This window comes from Phaseolus vulgaris, chromosome 1, assembly GCF_000499845.2.
Source record: "Phaseolus vulgaris cultivar G19833 chromosome 1, P. vulgaris v2.0, whole genome shotgun sequence".
Lineage (NCBI taxonomy): Eukaryota > Viridiplantae > Streptophyta > Magnoliopsida > Fabales > Fabaceae > Phaseolus > Phaseolus vulgaris.
Window position 1 is genome coordinate 11,731,714 of NC_023759.2, and position 19,096 is coordinate 11,750,809.

The 19,096-nt window shown below is 35.1% G+C and overlaps 1 protein-coding gene across 2 annotated transcripts; it reads left to right on the forward strand.

Moving 5' to 3' along the window:
- Nucleotides 1-4,468: 4,468 nt before the first annotated feature.
- Nucleotides 4,469-17,911, forward strand: LOC137813578 (endoribonuclease YBEY, chloroplastic). Of its 2 annotated transcripts, none has more exons than XM_068615913.1 (12): nucleotides 4,469-4,921; nucleotides 5,760-6,011; nucleotides 6,115-6,210; nucleotides 6,459-6,642; nucleotides 6,767-6,850; nucleotides 6,931-7,031; nucleotides 7,213-7,305; nucleotides 14,197-14,268; nucleotides 14,515-14,634; nucleotides 14,716-14,766; nucleotides 16,863-17,051; nucleotides 17,417-17,911. In XM_068615913.1, exons 1-12 carry the CDS (start codon nucleotides 4,577-4,579, stop codon nucleotides 17,582-17,584), a joined length of 1,755 nt encoding a protein of 584 aa, XP_068472014.1. In that variant the 5' UTR covers nucleotides 4,469-4,576; the 3' UTR covers nucleotides 17,585-17,911. The 2 variants fall into 2 exon arrangements, with proteins under 2 accessions (XP_068472014.1, XP_068472015.1); XM_068615914.1 differs by having other exon boundaries at nucleotides 4,491-4,921; nucleotides 6,782-6,850.
- The last annotated feature ends 1,185 nt before the right edge of the window (nucleotides 17,912-19,096 follow it).

The following is a 19,096-nucleotide window of genomic DNA, read 5'->3' on the forward strand; positions in this document are numbered from 1 at the left end:
GAAGAGAAAATTCGGAAAAGTTGAAGGTGCAAGGGAAAAAGGTTTGACTAACTTTCCTTATGTTCACTAGGTCAATTAGGTTCACTAACAAGAAAGATCTGGGAGAGAATGAGGTTTCAAGTTTTGAACTCTTCATTCAATATTTGCAAATCTAGATACATGAGTGAGTTTTAGGGTTTTATAGATTAAGGTAGCTTGCTCCTTAAACTACCATAACCTTAGTTAAGTGAACTTAACTAAGGTGAGGTGTGGTGGCTTAAGGAGGTTGTGTATGCTCCTTAAGATACTCTAGGAACCCTTACTTGTGTGACAAGTTAGGGTTTCTAGAGTGTGTTTGTTTCATCTACATAGTACTCTTGAAAAGAAACCAAAATACAGTTCCTATACAAATTTGTTCTAGTATTTATACAAATAGTTCATCTGTCTTTTATTCTTGTGTATGGTGGCTTGGATGATCCTCCATCAGGCTGCCCCCTTCAAAAGGATTTATGCTCAGATCTAGTGAAAGTGCCACCTTTATTTGTAATGAGTGAAGTCAAAATTCACCTGGTTCGTAGATCCACCTGAAAAAGATAGTAAACATAAGTAGAATGGAAATTACTAAATTTTGATTGTTATAAAAATATAAAACAAACAAAGTAGGTTGTGTGGGATTCGTATAGAGAAATACCACACGAAATGGAGAAAACAATGTAGAAAAGAAGAAATAGAATAGGAATTTAAAAGACAAGTTTATATAAATAAATTGGGCTCACTTTTGGGGGGATCCAAATAGAAGAATAAGCTAAAGTAGGGTGTGCTTAGTAATTTAAGTAAGGTGTGCTTGTTGTAGAATTATATGAGTATACTTCTTTCGAAAAATTGGTTTACCAAGCCATCAAGGTTGAATCACAAGTTTTGAAGAGAAATTCTTTTAAAAATACTCATAATGATGACTTTTACAAATCATCTTGGAAGGACAAACACAAATTTCAAAACTAAGACTCTCCCTTCCAATTTTTCAAAAGAAACCACCCCACATCATAAAATTTATAAAGATAAACCTTCTACTCCTAAATCACCCATCAAAACCTCAAATAAAAAATGTTTTAAAGGTATAGGTTTTGAGCACATTGTTGCTAATTGCCCAAGTAAAAGAACAATGATGGTTAAAGGGAGAATAGTCGTTAGTGACCATAGTTCCCAATCATCTAGAGCTAACTCCCCTTCCTCTTCAAAAACCCCAAGTGAGGACGAGTGTGAAATACCATGTGAAAGTGATTTGTTAGTAGTAAGGCGCATGTTAGGGCAACTTCAAAAACCTTTTGATGAGAGTCAAAGGAAAAATATTTTGCATACTTGGTGCCTTATTAATAACAAATTATGTTCCTTGATAATTGATGGGGTAGTTATACAAATGTAGCAAGTACAAGAGTGGTGGACAAACTTGGATTACCCACCATTTCTCATACATAGCCCTACAAATTGCAATGGCTAAGTGAAGAGGGTGAAATAATTGTTAATAAACAAGTCCTCGTATCTTTTTAAATTGGCAAATATAAAGATGAGGTGTTATGTGATGTTGTGCCCATGGAAACAACCCATATTATTTTAGGAAGGCCATAACATTATGATAGGAAAACTTTACATGATGGCCTAACTAACAAGATTTCTTTTCACTTCCAAGGCCATAAGATCATATTGAAACCTCTATCTCCAAAAGAGGTAAATAAAGACCAAATAAAAATGAAACAAAAAGAAAATCTGAAAAAGATTATGAAAATAACAATACAGGGTTCATCACCTCACCAAACATGGTCAAAACCGCAATGTTGATCCATCCAAAAATAAATATTGTCGGCTCACTTCACTACTCTCCTTCCCTGACTTGTGTATTTATTCATAGCTCTAATTACATGCAACATTTGTTAGAGAAATGTGGGAATATTTTTCAAAATCCTTCTAAAGGTTTACACCTTATAAGAAGCTTTTCACACAAAATTCCCTTTGATCCTACACATTCTTTACAAACATTCATGTAACTAGAACCACTCAACCAAAACTCCTAAAATTAAATGAACATAAGTTTGCTTCACAACTCACATATATAAATCAAGTGAACGAACTAACTACGTTATTTGCAGGAGTCCTAAATTTGAGGTCGAATTTTTTCCAACTTTTGGGGCATGATACAAACCATCTCGACAAATAGATGACAAAGGACACAACAGAAACTTCACAATTAAGTCAGTCATCTTAGCATCCAAGACAAGGACCCACCAAACTTCAAAAGGACCTCAACATAAGAAAAATTGGACATAGTCCAGAGCATCAAATGTTCTTTCTTTTGGTCTTTGTAAAAGACAAGTTTATATAAATAAATTGGGCTCACATAAGGGGTCCAAATAGAAGAATAATCTAGAGTAGGGTGTGCTTAGTAATTTGAGTAGGGTGTGCTTAGTAAATTAGGCTTGTGTCAAGCCCACCTTTCATAACATGTGCACCTAAGTTTAAAGTTTATTTGACCTACCTTCTAGAAGGTTTCTCACAAATGACACCCCTACCCCTGCCACTCTTGCTCTCCAAGACACACTCTCCTATATAAAGTGTGTCTTGCCTCATGTATTTTTACAATTGAAATTGAATAGAAAAAAAACTTTGTCTGAGTGATTAGTGAGTTTGTCTCCTAAAGTTATTGGGTCTTATCTTGAGTGTAGTGCACCTCAAGTGGCGGCTGCTCACCACTCATCTTGGAACCATCCATCATTCTAAGTGGCGTGATTCTTTGCTCCATTTTCCCTAAGCTTTCTTCATTTCTTCATATTTTTCCTTTCTTATTTGCGCCATTTCCATTCCTTTTTATGTCCTTGGGTTCTTCCATCTTGTTTCTTTCCATTATATGTTTTTATTTTCGCACCTCATCATCATCAAGACCATATAATTGTGTTTTTCTCTTTTCCCTCTAGAAGTGAACATTCACACTTACTTAACCACTTGGTTAAGTTCGTCTCCAATGTGAATCTTCTTTGGGTTTCTCACCAAAATCCTAAACAAAGTGCAACCCATTAAATGTGCAATCCTAAATCAACTCACATCACTTCCTCCACCAAGTAAGCTTCACAAATAGAGTCTTCCATCCTATCTTTATTTTTTACTTTCTTTTTTAGGGAGTGTAAGAACCTAAAAAAAAGAATATGGACATGGACATTTAAAATATTGAATAAATAAATAACAAATGGTAAAAAAGTGATTAGTAATTTCATACCTCTCAAATGGATACATTCAACGATATTGGACTAGACCACCAACTTTTGCATCATAAGGTAGATGATAGAAGATGTTCCATGGAATCAAAGAAGCTTGGTGAAAATATTTGTTCTAATTTATACAATAGCACATGTATATTTTCTTCCATAACTCTTAGATGTTCAACATTCATTATCAGTGAGTGATGATAATAAGGAAGAAAGCTTACATAAAAGTAAAGGAAGTGAAAACAAACAAACAACCATATATATTGTGACAAGTTGACAAACCTTAACACTTAGTACAAATTGTGAATCAAAATGTTTTTTAAACATGACAATAAACAAGGAAATAAATTGTTTAAATAGAGAAAAATGACATTTCAACTATTTAACCAATACAATACTTCTAAAAATTGATAAAATAGAAGTATGAACTTATGAAGATGTTGAGTAAGGTTTTCTTAGAATTGAGAACACGAGGATTAAGATAAGGATGAATCAGAAGCACACTAATCACTCTAATCACTTTAATGGAACAATGCCCTTAACTACGAGAACAAAATGCATTCAAAACGGAAAAGTTCAAAGATACCGACAAAATCACAAGTAATAATAAAAAAACGCAAAAGCTTGAAAGCTCAGCGTGCCCTAAGCACCAAAGATTGAACTCATGCCTCTAAAATCAAGAGTTGAAAATCCCTTTCTAAGCTCGAGAAGCTCTTCGTGAAAGCAAGCATGCCAGGTTCAACTGAGACTCAATTGTTAAAAATTAGGTCAGATGATATGGATATTTTGAAAAAGTTGGAAAGTAAATGTCAAGTTGGAAAAATCAAGAACATTTTTCACAACCAAAACATATTGAGTTGCTAATCATCCATTTAATTAAATCGCCAATTTAGTAGTTGAAAATAATAATTTTATTTAATAATCAAAAACAAATTAATAGTTGAAAAACAAAGAACTTATTTACTCATAACATATCAAATGAAAAAGTTTTTGATGTATTTGTATCAAAAGCAAAATCTTGAAGTCATTAATTAAATGATATTTGTAAAAATAAAATATTAAAAATTATTTAAATTACAATTCAATCCTCATTTATTATAGTTTTTTATTTTCCACAAATTTATTATCATAACTTCAGCTGATTAATATTAATTAAAAATAAAAATTAATAAAAAGATTTAGTGTGGTAATAAATTTTTTTTCTCTTAAATCTTGAATTTTAAAAAATAAAAATTACCATAAAAAAGATTTATTCTTGTCTCCTTCCTTGGGTAGGTCGATGTTCCGATTATACTACATCCCTGAAACCAGGAACAGACATTTGGTGGGAACTCCACTCCTAAATGCTTCTCCGTTTCTCCCACTTTCTCTGCCACCGTCCACCTCTGCACGCCATGGCGCGTGTCGTCACGTGCGCAACTCAGCCTCCTCATCTCTCTCCCGCAACCAACAGCGCCATCTCTAGCCGCGTCTCTCTGTTCTTGAAATCCCCGGGTTTTGGCCGCAGTTTTCATGCGCTCACCCGGTGCCGCAGCGAAGGGAGGCACCGCCTCGTGGCAGTAGTTCGCTCCGAAGGGAAGGAGTATCGGAAGGTGAGGCGAAGAGCATCCAAGAACAAAGAGAAAGAGTTGCAACTCAGCGTGCAAATTTGCCTCGAAGAAGATTTGCCTGACGATCCCGAAATCTTGGTGCTCATTACCAAACTCAATATTTAGTTTGCTAGAGATTTCTAATAGAAGAAAATAAAAGTTATTTAGGATAACAATTTGTTTTTGAAAAAAACTAATATCCAAACACTCTTAGTTCAGTTTGTTTTTTTGTTAATTTTGTCTGACTGATAATTTTATTTCATTTCTTCTTCGGATTTTCTTGTTCTAAAAGTATTCATGCAGAAATTTTATTCATGATTCCTGATCATGCTTTATTTGTTGCTTTGGGCTCTGTTTGCGAATGGGAAACTTTGAGGTGCGGTGTGGTTTTTTCAGCTTTTAGGTCTCCGTTTGAGAAGTACTAGAGAGTAACAAAGGGAATGAGTTATACGAAGGATAACTAATATGAAGCTTGAGATAAAGTAGCAACATACATGATTACTTTTACCAATTGAAGTCTTGTGAACTTGCTTGTGAATTTTGGACTTAGGCACTTATTCAACAGGTTTTATGATTAAAAAACAAATAATGTGAGAGAATATGTTTTATGATGCATTTCATGTCTTAGATGATCTTAATATTGGAGTAAAAAGTTGTTAGAAGTTTATAAATTTGACGTAGTATGGTAGGAGCCGTTTAAAGTAATATTAGAGATGCTTTTAGAATGTTACGAGACACCTTGTTGGAGATTCCACTTTGTAATACACCTCATGAAACACTTGCATAAGTACTTACATGATAAGTTCAAATAAACTCCATATAAACTCTTACAATCATATCTTCTAAAACTTTTTTTTATGTGAAAGAAAAGAGATATTTGTATTTGAGTTCTGCATTATTCTTTCTTATGCTGCCTCTTTGTTTTTAATTGGTACAGAGCATTGCGGAGTTGCTTCGGCTAAATGTTCCAATGGCGATGAAACTGGCTTTTGATGGTTTGAAAGGTTCCGGTTATAAAACACGAGACACTGCTATAAGTGATGTTGGTGGGTTTGATAGTGTTGAGGTATCGATACTTCTTTGCAATGATGAGTTTATTCGAAAACTTAATAAGGAATGGAGAGATGAAGACCATGCCACAGATGTTCTCTCAATGTCAAGTCATATACCTGAGCTCAAGATTCCTATTGTAAGAATTGAATTGTCTAGCTGATTATATTGGGTGTTGTTGACAATAAATAAAATTTAAAACATACATGTTGGATGCTAACTACGTGATGAATTGTTTGCAGCTCATGTTGGGTGATATTGTAATTTCTGTTGAGACAGCTGCAAGACAAGCAGAGGAAAGAGGGCACACTCTTCTTGATGAGATCCGAATCCTCATGGTTGGTTTCATAATATTCTGACTATTTCCTGTCTGGTACTGAACTTTATTGTGTTAGATTATGGTAGCTGTCTTCTGCCATCAGCATAAGTGAAAAGTAAGCTGAAGTGTCATTCTCTTCTCAGTGTGGGTGTGTAGCTCAAACATATAATACAATGAACAGTTGGAATTTTATCTTCTAATACTATGCCTATGTTGTGTGAACTGAAAGACGAGCTTGAGAATATCATTTACTTCATCTTTTTGCAGGTTCATGGCTTGTTACATCTTTTGGGATTTGATCATGAAATAAGTGAAGAGGCTGAAGTAGAAATGGAGAGAGAGGAGGAAATCCTTTTAAAGAGTCTTGATTGGAAAGGAAAAGGGCTAATAAAAAGTGCATGTGATGCTGAAACAAATTCAAATTTAAGTTTTCATCAAAACAATTCAGATGGTAATTGTATTTTTTACTAAAACACCTCAGCAATCCTCATACATAATTTGCTGGTTTTATATACCTTCCCCTCTAATTGAAGTATTTATTTGCATAAAATGTATATGGGGAAATAATCTTATAGATGAATTGTCAAAAGACAGGAAGAAAGAAGGAAGTCTTAGATTTTACAAACCAAAGTTCAGATATATCTTCTGTGATATGGATGGTATGCTTGCAGTGAAAATACACTTTAGATATTCCTTCATCTTTTGTCTGGATTTGAATAGATTTCTGTATTGTACAAAGGAACATTGCTGAACAGCAAAAGTCAAATTTCTTCGACAACTGTCAATGCTTTGAGAGAGGCATCTTCAAGAGGGGTGAAAGTTGTGATAGCTACCGGAAAAGTAAGATTAATATATCCATGATTTGTCAGGGTAGCATGTTAATATAGATTATTTATTCTGTATTGGATAATGGAGATCAATTTTTTTGGTTTCTGCTAATCCATGTATAGCTTGGTATATTTTCTTATTTTCATATGGTTGAAATTTTTTCTGATCATTACTTTTGAAATTTGGGAAATAGGCTCGTCCAGCTGTGTTAGACATTTTTAAAATGGTTGATTTAGCTGGAAAGGATGGCATTGTTTCAGAATTTTCTCCTGGGGTTTTCTTACAGGTAATTTTTCTGTAATTTTTTAATGTTCACGATACTTCTTGATTTAGAAATGCTGTCCTTATATGTAGCTGAAAGTATTAGTTATAATCCCTTGTCTTACATATTCATACGTTTTGTTTTTGTGTTACAATTTAACATACATGTACCGCCTATGTGATATGCTCTATCAAAATTTACTGTAAATAGTTTTGCTACCTAAACTTGCTGAAGACATTAACAAAATGTTCTCTAACATCTTCCACAACTTAAGAAATGCATGCAGTTGACACACTTGGTATTGAAGAACATTGGTCCTGGTACTCAAACTTGTACTTCAAAAATTCTTGGTACTTTTCATAAAAAAAATTGATTTTGATTTTGATTTTTTAGATTTAGGCATATGAGTAGCTTTATTTGGAAAGCCATGCAAGGAATAAAATTTTCTTGGGATGTGCACTCCTACCATAATGTGCTCCTCATATGTTTTAACCTCCTCTTCCACGATGGACTGTCAGTGCAAAAGTTTCAATAACTTCAGTGGAAAGAAATAGATGAAATATATTTCTGAGTTGTCTTACAAATGTGATTACAGTCTCTATTTATAGATTGTTTTACAACCTAATTAAAGAAAGAAATAATAGGCAATGAAAGCCAGAAATAATGAGTGTTTAAAGCTGTACAAATCAAATAAAATAAAATCACTAACAAATCTGTCCTAATAAATATAAAATGGAATCTGCACTTAATTATAACATAATTCTCCTGATTATGCAACACTCCCCCTCAAGTTGGTGAATGTATATCTATCATTCCCAACTTGCAAGTAAGATCTTCGAATTGTTTTGTGGGAAGTCCCTTAGTAAACATATCTGCCAATTGGAGTCTTGAAGGGATGTACTCAGTGGCTATAAGACCATCATCCAACTTCTCTTTAATAAAGTGTCGGTCTATCTCTACGTGCTTTGTTCGATCATGTTGAACCGGATTGTGTGCAATACTGATAGCGGACTTATTATCACATGCCAAACCCATAGGAGCTTCATATTTTATTTTTAGGTCATCAAGTATGATCTTCATCCATAAGAGTTCACACACCCCTTGAGCCATGGCTCTAAATTCTGCCTCTGCACTTGATCTTGCAACTACATTTTGCTTCTTGCTCCTCCATGTCACCAGATTTCCACCCAAGAACATGCAGTAGCCTGTGGTGGATCTCCTATCAACAATCGATCCTGCATAGTCAGCATCAGTATATACTTTCATGGATAAGTTTTCCCCCTTTTTGAATAACAATCCTTTTCTTGGAGAGGCTTTTAAGTACTGAATAATTTTATATACTGCTTGCAAGTGTCTTTCTCTTGGATCATGCATAAATTGACTAACCACACTAACTGCATAGGCTATATCTGGCCTAGTGTGTGAAAGATAAATGAGTTTTCCCACAAGTCTTTGATATTGTGTCTTCTCCACTTTTGGGTTTTCCTCATCATTCCCAATCCTATGATTTTGCTCTATTGGCACTCCAGTGGGCTTACAACCCAACTTACCAATCTCTTTGAGAAGATCAAGGATGTATTTCCTTTGAGAAATAAAGATGCCCTGTCTCGAGTAAGCAACCTCTATCCCAAGGAAGTACTTCAACTTCTCAAGATCCTTCATTTCAAATTGAGCAGCTAGTCTCTCCCTCAAATTTTGTTTTTCAATCTCATCATCACCTGTAATAATCATATCATCTACACAGACCAAAAGTAGAGTGAGTTTACCATTCTGAGAATGTTTTATAAACAGAGTATGGTCACCTTGGCTTTGTCGGTACCCCAAAGATACCATAGCTTGAGTAAACCTTCCAAACCAAGCACGAGGTGATTGTTTAAGACCATATAGGGCCTTCTTAAGTCTGCACGCCTTATTCCCTTCATTAACAATACCATAACCAGGTGGAATCTCCATGTATACTTCTTCCTCCAAGCTTCCATGCAAGAAGGCATTTTTAACATCAAATTGATGCATTGCCCAACCAAAGTGTGCTGCCAGGGAGAGAATAATCCTGACGGTATTCATTTTTGCCACTGGAGCAAAAGTCTCCTCATAATCGATCCCATAGGTTTGAGTGTACCCTTTTGCAACCAACCTTGCTTTATACCGATCCAGTGTGCGATCAGACTTATACTTAACTGTGTATATCCACCTACAACCCACTGCTTTCTTATCTTTTGGTCTCTCTACAATCTCCCAAGTCTCATTCCTTTCTAACGCGCTCATTTCTTCATTCATGGCTCGAATCCAGTTCTCATCTTTTAAGGCTTCTTGTACCGATGTAGGGATTTTGATAGAATCAATAGCTGAAAGAAAACTCTGGTGCTGCATAGAAAGTTTTTCTGTAGACACAAATTGGGATATAGGATATTTGACACAAGATCTTTTTTCTTTTCTCAAGGCAATAGGTAAATCATTTAGGTTAGGTTCAAAAGCAGTATTTAAGGTGTCCTCAAGAGTTTCACTGGTATGAGTTCTTACCTCCGGTTCAGACAATTGAAGTTGTTGTTCGACCAGGACAGGTTCTTGTTGCCTTCGCTGGTATTGTTTTCCAAAATATTTGTCTTCATTATTCTTCTCTGGTAATGATGTTGGTGCAGGGTCTTTGTCTTCCTCCCTAAGAACGAAATCCTGCAACAAAGGAAAAGGTGGCAACTCAAGGTCCTCAGCTTCTTGAATACTCTCCCCCTGAAGCTGAGAACTAGGAAAGAAAGACTTTGTTTCATGGAAGGTGACATCTTAGGAAATATAAACTTTACGACTTTGAGGATGATAACATTTGTACCCCTTTTTGTTAGGGGCATAACCGATGAAGACACATTTGATGGCACGAGGATCTAACTTACCCCGATAAGGACTATGAACATGGACAAAAGCAGGACAACCAAAGACACGATTCTGAAGACTATTCAACATGGGAATAGAAGGATAGAATGTGGTCATAACCTGAATATGAGTAACATCCTCTAGAACCCGAGAGGGTAATCTATTAATCAAATAAGTGGCAGTCAGGATTGCTTCCCCCAGTAAGATCTAGGAACAGATGTTTGGAAAAGTAAAGCTTGAGTAAACTCAAGGAGATGACGATTTTTCCTTTCAGCAACCCCATTTTGTTGAGGAGTGTCCACACAGGTTAATTCATGAACAACTCCATTTTCCTCAAGGAACTTGGAAAGGTTTTGGTTCACATATTCTCTTCCATTATCAGAACGCAATCTCTTAATTGGACTTTCAAATTGTGTTTGAATCATTCTGTAAAACTTTACAAACAAGTGAAAAACTTCAGACTTATCTTTCATGAGGAATATCCAAGTAACCCGAGTACAATCATCAATAAATGAAACAAACCATTTTGCACCCGAGATATTAGGAATAGGTGAAGGTCCCCATACACCTGAATGAATAAGATCAAAAGGTTTAGAACTTTTATTACCATTGGGAGGAAAAGTTGTCCGATGGTGTTTAGCAAACTGACAAACATCACAATGAAATGACTCAGCAGACACTTTTGTAAATAAAACAGGAAATAAGGACTTTAGGGTACTAAATGGAGGATGACCAAGACGTCTGTGTTGAAGCCATATCTGAGAGGATGACCAAGATTCACGACCTTGCTGAAGATTAGAAGTGTGTGCCTGTAGTCTAGCACCCTTTTTACTTTCTTCATGCTGTAAATAATATAGCCCGCCCTGCTCTTTAGCAATTCCAATAGTCTTCCCCGTGGCAAGATCCTGAAAAACACAATGGGAAGGGAAAAATACCACTGCACAATTTAAATCTTGGGTAATCTTTTGAATAGACAAGAGGTTATTGGATAGTTTGGGAACATGAAGCACATTTTTTAAAGGAAATGAAGGTTGAAGGTGAATGTTACCACGACCATTAATGGGGGTAGTGGAACCATTAGCAATAGTAATATATGGCTTACCGGATAAAGTAGTGTAGGATGAAAAAGAAGAGGAATGAGGTGTCATATGATCAGTAGCACCAGAGTCTATAATCCAGATATTTTCAGTACTTGAAGCATTAAAGGATAAAAACCTAGAACTCTTACCACTCATAGTAAAGGAACAATAGCTAGATGGCTTACTAAGGGAGTCCATGAGAGTTCAAAACCAACTGAGTTTTTCAGATTGGCAAAATTTGATCCTGTTCACACACAAAAAAAAAATCCGCCGGAAAAATTTTCCGGGGGCGGTTTCCGGCAGCCGGCGGCGGTTTCCTGCGAGCAGTGGCAGTTCCGGCGAGCGGTGCAGTTTTCGGCGAGCGACGGCAGTGGTGGTCAGTGGTGGTGGTCGGCGGTGGTCAATGGCGGTGGCAGTAACGGTCAATGGTGCAAGGTGGTGGTGGTGGTCAATGGAGAAAGGATAAGGAAAATAGAAAGTTACAGCAATGAAGGCTGTCAAGGAAAATGATTACAGCAATGAAGGCTAAAAAAAAAAAATTGCGGAAGCAGAGTCTCCTAGATCCGGAGCTCTGATACCAAGTGGAAAGAAATAGATGAAATATATTTATGAGTTGTCTTACAAATGTGATTACAGTCTCTATTTATAGACTGTTTTACAACCTAATTAAAGAAAGAAATAATAGGCAATGAAAGCCAAAAATAATGAGTGTTTAAAGCTGTACAAATAAAATAAAATCAAATCACTAACAAATCTGTCCTAATAAATATAAAATGGAATCTGCACTTAATTATAACATAATTCTCCTGATTATGCAACAACTTCAATTTGTTTGTCATCTTTTATTGTTAGGCACACTGACGAGTCTAGTAACTAAACTGTCCATAGAAGGGATTTGATCACAAGTTAGAATTTGATAACGAACATTATCAAAATCTTAAAGTAGGCTTCTTAGAATCAAGGCCATATAATATCTATCAAGTTTCTTGTTGAGTTCCTCTAATGAGTCTACCTATAGAAATCTTCAAACTTATATTACAATGCTAGCTTTTGTCGTATGTGAGACCATATAATTGTTGGTTTGTTTGAGAGAAGTTACTCTTTGAGTTGTATCGAAGAGATTCAATATAATTAGCAAAAATGTCTTCTGCATTTTTCCAAAAAAGAAACATATTTTGAAGGATTTGAGCATCTTTGAAACATCAGGCTCAATTGACTGCCACAAAACAATACGAAGTTGAAAGTTAGTCTTTTGTGTTTGCATTAGAAATAGAGATGACTTCAATTTCTAAATGGTCATATCATTGACCATGGAACCATAACCCCACAGAGGTAGACTAAGATAAATAATTCTTCCAGTTGACTTCTGCCTTTGCAATGGTTGGAGTAGTAGAAAAGTAAAGAGCAAAACCTACTAAAATCATGTTAAAGATGAAGAACAACAACCAGTGAAACAAGGACAAAAATGGAGGCAAAAGATGTTGGTCGGCGAGAGACTAAATACCAACTTGAATAAATAAGATGGAGAAAATTTGTGTATTCTTCCCACACTGATGTGCTTGCATTGATGCATATATGAGTTACAAAACAAGGTAAGGCACTTACCTTAAACCCTTGCTCTAAAGCTAGGTACATACAAAAGGAAGTAATAAGAAAATAAGATTTCATTTTAACATTTGCAAAAAGTAATCTATTTATTAACAATCCAATTTAATTACAACAAATCTCACTATACTTTATAAGATTTCTAAAACTAAATCATTATAATGCAAATTTGTAAAATCAAATATTTATTTGCTTGCTAGTATTCTAAATGAAAGATTTGATATATAAACCAAATCATATCCATTTTTAGCATTTCAAATACACTGAATGAGGTGAACTTCCTTTCAGTTGCAATGAAAGGATATCAAGTATGGACAAACATATCAATGCTCACTATTGAAGATCTCACATTGACTAGGGACATAACCTAATTATAGTGTATAAGTGGGTACAGACTTCAACATACTAAGTCGGTTTTGTGAGATTGAGTTAGGTTTAAATTCCACTTTCTTAAGATGGTATCAGAGTCATTTAGAGCCTATCCTAGTAAGTTTGTTGAGTTTATTAAGATGGTATCAGAGTCACCTGCTATTGGGTTTGTCCTTAGTCCCATGCTCTAGTTGTCCAATTCTCGATATGAGAGGGTGTATTAGAGATCCCACATTAATTAGTGATATGTAAGTGAAATTTAAGTTTAACTTCATATCACAAAATCGGTTTTAAGAAAGTGAAATATAGGCCCAACAAACTTCTCAAATCTGTTTTGGTAAGGTGAGATTTGCACATATTTATATATTATAATGTTGTTATGATGATTTGGCAAACGACTATGGTTTGTTGCTTTTGAGAAATTGAAGTCATCTCTATTTCTTCTGTGCAATGTAATTGTTTTAAGAAAGTGAAATATAGGCCCAACAAACTTCTCAAATCTGTTTTGGTAAGGTGAGATTTGCACATATTTATATATTATAATGTTGTCACATTTCTAGTCTATGTGAGATCTCAAATTCTAATTATTTAATTAAAGAACACGGTGGTCATTAGAATAGCTAGAGTAACAAGTAAAATATTTAGTAGTACTTTTGATGTTTTAACTCTAGAGCATGGTTGTCATTTAAATGTGAACTGTTTTATGCATGGATATTTAATTAAAAAGTTGTTCCTACTAAATATATTGCTTCTTTGATGGAAGCTCAAGTTTTAGTCACCAAAACTACACCCCCAGTGATTTTAAAGCCCTGCTGCAGAAATTTGAAAGGTACACGTGGCCTAAATTGATAAAACCAATTAATTGATGACTTTAGCACTAGATTATTTAACTGAATACCACCATGAAGATTCTGACTATAATTTTGTACACAGTGTTTCCTTTTCAATAGTTTCTTTTATTTTACTGTGCCTTATATTCCATACCACATGATGTCAGGGATTGCTTGTTTATGGCAGACAAGGTCAGGAAATATTTAGGAGCAACTTAGATCTAAATGTCTGTAGAGAGGTAACATTTTCTGCTTATGTAACTCAGTGACCAACTTATATTTCTCAGAATTTAAGTTTCTTTTTTTTTTCTTCTTTTACTCTAATGAGAAAAAGAAAACGTTTTTGATCCATCTCACTTTCTTATGCCAGTTTTCTACATAACAATAAGATTGAGGATTCCAAAATTCAAATAATTTGATTACTAATTCAGGTCATTCATTCCTGTCATTGAATGAAAGAAATAATTGTGTTCTTTAACATATAGGCATGTCTTTACTCTTTGGAGAATAAGGTACCGCTAATTGCATTTTGTGAAGGGCGTTGCTTAACCCTATTTCATGATCCGCTTGTTGATTCATTGCATACAATATACCATGAACCGAAGGTACCTCGTTTCTAGAATTTTATATGCTTTATCACATTCAATTTTGCCATTTATTGTGTCTTACCTAGAAATACTTCACAGGCTGAGGTCATGCCATCTGTTGAACATCTATTGGCTTCTTCCGAGATACAGGTATTCATTAAGGCAAACCCTTGCTCTTTTGTTTCATCTTCTGATTAATGTATTTATGGATGTTGAATGATAACATTATCATATGAAGCCAATTTTTATTGTACACTAAAGGTATCCCAAGCCAATAGTGGAGGAAAGGTGTAAAAGATGTGATTTGATCTTAGTAATTAGAGAATTATGTACAATTGATAATTAGGGATATTCTCCATTATTTGCTATTATTAGGATTTTCTGTATTACACTTTGAATGATGGTAAATAAACGATTTGCATATGTGATTAAATACACAATTTTGTAACAGCTGAGAAACTCTTTTTGGTATTAGATCCTTAAGAATGTTGAGGAAGAGGGTTTGTCTGATGTCCAAACTTTAATCTGAGAGCCATTTGCATGAGTAACAAAAGGCAGGGAGTCCAAAAAGGTAAAGGAGGAAAAATAAGATTGGTTACAACTATATGGTTTGAGGCACCAAAATCAAGTATCCAAGGTCCAAAGGAGGAGGACTAAAAAAAAGGCTATAGGATTACTAGATTGAGCCATAACTGAAACAAGTGATGTAGGTTGGTTGACTGCTTGGAGCTTGTGAAGTGCATGATACTCATTGACAAAAGTTCCAATGGTGAATGGAGGATCATAGTAGTCTTGTGAAATATGGATGAAATAGTGAGTGTGAATAGTACATTGTTGTAAAAAAGAGGCAAAATGTGCATTGTTGTCTAGCACTTGTAGTTGCTTCTATTCAACCTCCACTTCCCACACACTGCTGACAAACACGGGCACAATCAGAAGTGTCACCCGGTGATCCTTCGATTTCTTCCCATCTCGATTTGAGCAACGAAACGCCCTTGCTTGTTCTTCAAGTGTAGTAGCCGATCTTTTAAAAAAATCGAGTAACCTTTCTTTGTGAGTTGCCCCATACTCAAAATGTTGATCTTGAGGTCTGGTACGTAATAAACATCTTGGAGTGACCCAATTAAGCCATCTTTTTGTAAGTAGCAAACCATACCTCGGCCTTTGACCTCCACCTTTGATGCATCTCCAAATGACAACATGACCATCTTCAATCTTTTGCATCTCTTTGAATAGGTACTCGTGACTGCACATATGGTTGCTTGCCCCAAGTTGAGGTACCACAGAGTGTCATTGTTAATATTGACTTCAGTTTGAGCCATCAAGAGAAAACCTTCATTCGTTTCGTCTTCCAAGGCTAGGTTGGTTGTTTCTTCTATCTTTATATGGGCTCGACAATCTTTTGCATAATGCCCTACTTTACAACAATTATAACATTTGTCGGAGTTGCAATCCTTCGCATAGTGACCATATTTGTGACATTTGTAGCATTCGATGTTGGAATAATCGGTCGGTAGACAAAAGACCATATGTGGCAGATAGTCTTTCCAAAGTTGACAAAAGGTGCATTAGTATGCTTGTTGGCATAGGACAACTTTAGTGCGCCCTTCAAGAGATCTTCGATATAAACAAGAGCTTTACGAGATCTTCTTGCTAGACATGAAGATGAAAACATTCTTTGCAACACATAATAAGCTTATAAAGAATTTTGTGAACATTAGTTTAAAATTGTGTGTGTATTGTCTGACTAAGACTTCGCTTATCAAACAAAGCAAGAGAACACAATGTGCTTCAAACCAAATTAGAAATGTTCAAACAAAATGTAGTCCAGTTTACAAAATTCAGTATATCTGTCTCAACTTTACAAAGTTATTAAAAATAGAAGAAAAATCCAAATCTTGCAAATCATTTATGAAAACTAAATCCTTGCAAATGAAGAATCCAATAAACCTCGAATCAGTGAAAAATAATATCTACAAAAGAAGTTATGTCCGAAAGAGTAGACAAATGTGATATTAGTTAAAGATAATGAGTTAAAATCAATTTATTACTAATGACAAGAAAAGGTATAAATGTAGACAATAAGGTATGTGAAAGCACTTTGATGATATTATAAAACTATAAATGTGAATACAAAATGTGTAATGAGTAGCCTATCCCATGTAGTAAGAAATGGCTTGGTGGTTGTAGCTCACGTTCATTTTTCAAATGTAGATATTGCTGACATTTACATTTTGATTCTACAGAAAATGATTTTCTTAGACACAGCCGAGAAGGTGGCTGATACCTTGCGGCCATACTGGTCAGATGCAACAAAAGGTCGTGCCACTGTTGTTCAAGCTGTGCCTGACATGCTAGAAATTGTACCCTTGGGAACATCAAAAGGGAATGGAGTAAAAGTGCTGCTAGATCATTTGGGGGTTACTGCTAAGGAGGTATCACAAATATGAGTTCTTCTTTGACATTGATTGCATTGTGTCTCTCAGACTCTGATAGTAACATTTTTCACTCCCATCTGGAAAGGGTGGTAATATTCAACTTAAAATAATATAGTAGTTGAATGACGTTGCATAACATTTTTCCCGATCTAATTTAATTAAAACTGTTAGATTCTAGCCAAAATTTTCATGAAAGATTTAGTGATTGCTTTTGGCTTACAGTGGCACACATCTTTGGAATTTTATTTATCATCCTTTGAGTCAGGGGACAAAACATTAACTGATAATTTTTGGGGTCAATCTTACAATTTATTTGTGCGTATTCTCTGTCTTGATATTTGCCCCAATTATATTGAACACAGATAATGGCTATTGGTGATGGGGAAAATGATATGGAGATGCTTGATCTGGCTTCTCTAGGCATCGCACTTAGTAATGGATCAGAAAAGACCAAAGCTGTGGCTAACGTAATTGGTTTAAGCAATGATGAAGACGGTGTGGCAGATGCCATCTATAGATATGCATTCTGAGCCAAGGAAGGCTACAATGAACATTTCATTTAAATTCTTTAGGGGTTTAAGCTATCACCCCTGATTAATTATTTTTTCCCATTTATTTTCTTTCACAAAATGTTGAAGCTGAGGAAAGTATACCATGTCATCGTTTATCTCAATCATCACAATAATTTGCACTAATATTTCTTTTATGAAGGTTTCACAGGGTTTATGCCCAAAGGAATGTCATCTTTGCTTCCTCTGGTACAATAGGAATTATGATGAAAAATCCAGTTTGTTACTGCGAACAATTTGATGAATCTTATTTGGGTTATATATATGCATTTGCCATGAAATAATAAATTGTGTGGGTCGTGGCATTTTTGTTGAGAGCTTCCAAGGCTAAACTAGTGTTGATGTTCCAAATGTACCCATGCAGACTTCATTTATCTCTGTTTACGTACTTTCTAGCTTTTTTTTATTGCCACTAGTATCCTCCTTCTTTTTAGCTTATGTGAAGCTGTTACCTTACTATTATTTACAATTGAAACTAGTACATTTTAATATTAAGGATATTTTTGAAAGGAAGCTTTGTCAAATATTAAGGATATATTTGAAATGAAGCTTTGAGCAATGAAATTGACAAGAGTTTTTGAAACTCTTGATCACGTGTTATTCTTTGTTGATTTGAGAAGATTTCTTTAAATACAAAGTTGGGAAAAAACTCGTTGTAAATTTTTTTTCTTGTGGAGAGTCTTCATTTCAAATTTTCCTTTTTACTGTTTAGTCTGTTTTGAACATAGAAATACATTGGATGCGTTCCATGGAATATTTGCATTTATTCCATGCAACATTAAATGTATTTACTTTTTAAGCAACATTTTCATAGATGACATAACTTATAGGTCTGGGTTATAGAATTTTCAACAAGGCAATTACTTCCTCCGTCCAATCAATTGCTTCCTTCATTCAACGAACTTTTTAAAATTTCATTATGCTTATGTCTTCTTTATTTTGAAAAACAGTGTACGGTGCAAGAAACTTGTTTTTCCTCTTTGGTGGTGGTTTGAGTTGTAGAGGAGGTGGTTTTAGTGTGGTGGTGGAAGATCCGTTTGCACTATAAGGTTCGCCGGTTGACATTGCTCTGAGGTAAGAAGACATTTAAGCTGGTTTTTCATATTTTTTTTGAGCTGAGGTGGTCACGGATATCAATATCCAGAAGCCTGATTTTAACCTTATGGATGCAAGCGTCCAGAAATCATTGTTAAACACTCCGGATATAAACATCCGTAAGCAATTAACATTTGCAGTTGAAGCTCTCGGACGCTTATGTCCGCAGTAGAGAAATGCATTAAGGACATCATTATCCAGAATTGGGTTTTGTATTCCGGATGTACATATCTGGAATTGGGTTTTGAATTCTGGATGTACATATCCAGAATAGTGATTTTTTTCCAGCATTCTCAATGGATACAACTGTCTTAGAGGAGAAATGCGAACGGAAGAATGGCAAGACGACGCTACCCGTTGTGTTCTGTGTGAAAACGA